At 35.1% G+C, this 2,598-nt stretch overlaps 1 protein-coding gene across 1 annotated transcript; it reads left to right on the forward strand.

Moving 5' to 3' along the window:
* The first annotated feature begins 759 nt into the window (after positions 1–759).
* LOC111632094 lies at positions 760–2,151 on the forward strand. The gene is made up of 3 exons (XM_023376461.1): positions 760–766; positions 1,134–1,520; positions 1,591–2,151. The coding sequence occupies exons 1-3, from the start codon at positions 760–762 to the stop codon at positions 2,037–2,039; spliced, it is 843 nt and encodes a 280-aa protein (XP_023232229.1). The 3' UTR covers positions 2,040–2,151.
* Positions 2,152–2,598: the final 447 nt, after the last annotated feature.

Below are 2,598 nucleotides of genomic sequence, written 5' to 3' on the forward strand. Positions count from 1 at the left end.
CACCGTTTTCTAATTCTTTTGCAGAGTGCCTTGGAAAGGTCAGCACTCAAGATTGTGTCCTGGATTTTTAGTTTGTGTAAGATAAATTTCAGGGTTGTGTCAGCAGGTATCAAACTCGACTCTCTTCTACAGAGAGTTTTTACGGCCAGTTTATAGGTTAGGTTTCGTGGACAAGGCGCAAGGCTACAGCTCTCCATAGGCTTAAACTGAGATCGTTCCGTCATGTGATTCATTGACATCACAACCGACCATAAATTAGAATTATGCACCAGGACTAGGGGAGGAGTTGCTTATTTTATTTAGTGCAAAGACACTTTATTTAGCGAGAGTGGAAAGTCAACTGGCAATTAGATCAGCAGAGGTAAAAGGACAGGCAGTGCGGTGTAGAGAGGGGGTGTAGCATGTGCCACACTGAACGGCAACGTCGCCCTCGTCGCCAAGCAATAGCACACGTAGAAACGTGGCAACATCGACAATGTAGACTTTTGTGCCATTATTTAGAAAGTTAATTGAGTATTTGCGGATCCTCAGCGCTGGATCCAGCACCTGATGCTGGATCCAGCTGGATTGCTGGATGAGGGATCTAGCAATTGCAATCCCTAGTTGTGACATGTCAGTTAGGAAAAAATTTGCCTTTTACATTTTCTGTAAGTGAAGAATGATTGAACCTGGCATGTGTCTCAAATTAAAAGTTTAAGACAGCACTGTATTGAAAAACACAGCTATGAAGAATGTGAAGAACAGCTAACGTTTAATGATATGTCAGGTAAGTTTTAACTGTTAAACCATAATTTTAGTGTTTTTAAAGTAGTTCTCAGTATAGCCAATTCTTAAATTAATGGTATATCTGAAACATGTAATGTTAAAAGTGTATTTAAATTAACAGATAAAGTTTTGTAGTATGACAAATATTAAGATTAAACACTGTATAACAATGAATAGAATACTAGTTTTTTGGTAGAAGTTACTTTTAGTTAATTTATATCTAATATTTCGTTTTTAGGTGGTTTGGATTTTTACAAGTTGTGTTTTATGTGTAGTTGCAAGACTTAGTGTAAATTACAGTTCTTACTTGTTTTCCTAAAAGTAAACTTTGTGGAGTGTCTTTGTTTAATTGGAAGAAATAATAATAGCAATTACAATAAGCTGTTTAAGTTACAAAAAAAGGTATAAAAGTATATTGTACTTTTTCTCACTAGAATTTTTTGTCTGGAAAGATAAAGAAGAGAAGTTGGTAAAATCATCTTTTGTATCACGTAATGGTCCAACAACACTTTCTGATGGCAGAATTAAAAAAATCTATACATGTCATCAATCAGGAATTTATGTTCCAAAAGGATGTGGGAAACGTCAAATAAAATCACAGGGATCTTGCAAAAGTGGAAAGATATGTCTTGCTTCTATTGAGGTGTCTATTAGATCAAATTCAATAAGAGTTAAATACCATAAAAACCACTGTGGACACAATCTCAGTCTTGCACACATCCATTTGTCTGATAGTGAAAAAGCAGTTATTGCAAGTAAATTGTATTTTACTGGTTGATTTGGAAAAAGTAATAAATTATTAATTATCAATACTTTACTTTTTAGGAAAACTTGCTAATGGTGTCACCCTGCAGAGAATCTTAGATGATATTCGAGATTCTGCAAGTAATGAACTTACTCGCATTCATCTTGTGACAAGAAAAGATTTGCAAAATATCAAGTTTGCATACAACATTCAGGAAATGAAGAAACATCATCCTGAAGATAAGATCAGTGTGCAGCTATGGGTGGATAAAATGAAAACATTAGAACAGTCTCCAGTTTTATATTTTAAACAGCAAGGGGAAGTTGATGCTCAACAGAAACTTGGCAAAGATTTTATTTTGATAATCATGTTACCAATACAACAAGAATTATTAAAGATGCTAGGACACCAGCTGATCTGTGTGGACTCCACTCATGGCACTACTGCATATGATTTTTATGTTAGTACTATATTAACAGTTGATGAATTTGGAAGTGGTCTACCATGTGCATACTGCTTAAGCAATTGAATAGACACAACCACATATTCTTTGTTTTTTGCTGCTGTCAGAGAAAAGCTTGGAAAACTGGAAACTATTGTTTTTATGTCTGATGATGCATCTGCAATTTACAATGCATGGAAAGATACTATGGGGTCCTGCTACACATCAGTTATTATGCACATGGCATGTAGATAGGGCCTGGCATAAAAAAATTATCTCATCTTTCCCTGATAAGGTTACACAAGCACTTACATACAAGATGCTACGAGTTCTTGAAGAACCAAATCCAGAAAAATTTGAAAATCTGATAGAGGAATTCATTCAATCATTAAACAAAAAAGAAACTGAAGAATTTCAAAAGTATTTTGTTCATACTTATGTTTCCCATCCTAAAGTGTGGGCATACTGTTATAGAAAGGGTCTTGGCATAAACACAAACATGTATTTGGAGGCCATGCATAGAGTTTTAAAACATTGTTATTTGGAAGGTAAAGTGAACAAGAGGGTGGACCATTGTATTGATGTGTTGTTAAAGATGACTCGTGACAAATTGTTTGAACGCATCATAAAGATGTGCAAGGGGGAC

This window comes from Centruroides sculpturatus, unplaced genomic scaffold, assembly GCF_000671375.1.
Source record: "Centruroides sculpturatus isolate CEXI.00-Female unplaced genomic scaffold, Cexi_2.0 scaffold72, whole genome shotgun sequence".
Classification (NCBI taxonomy): domain Eukaryota; kingdom Metazoa; phylum Arthropoda; class Arachnida; order Scorpiones; family Buthidae; genus Centruroides; species Centruroides sculpturatus.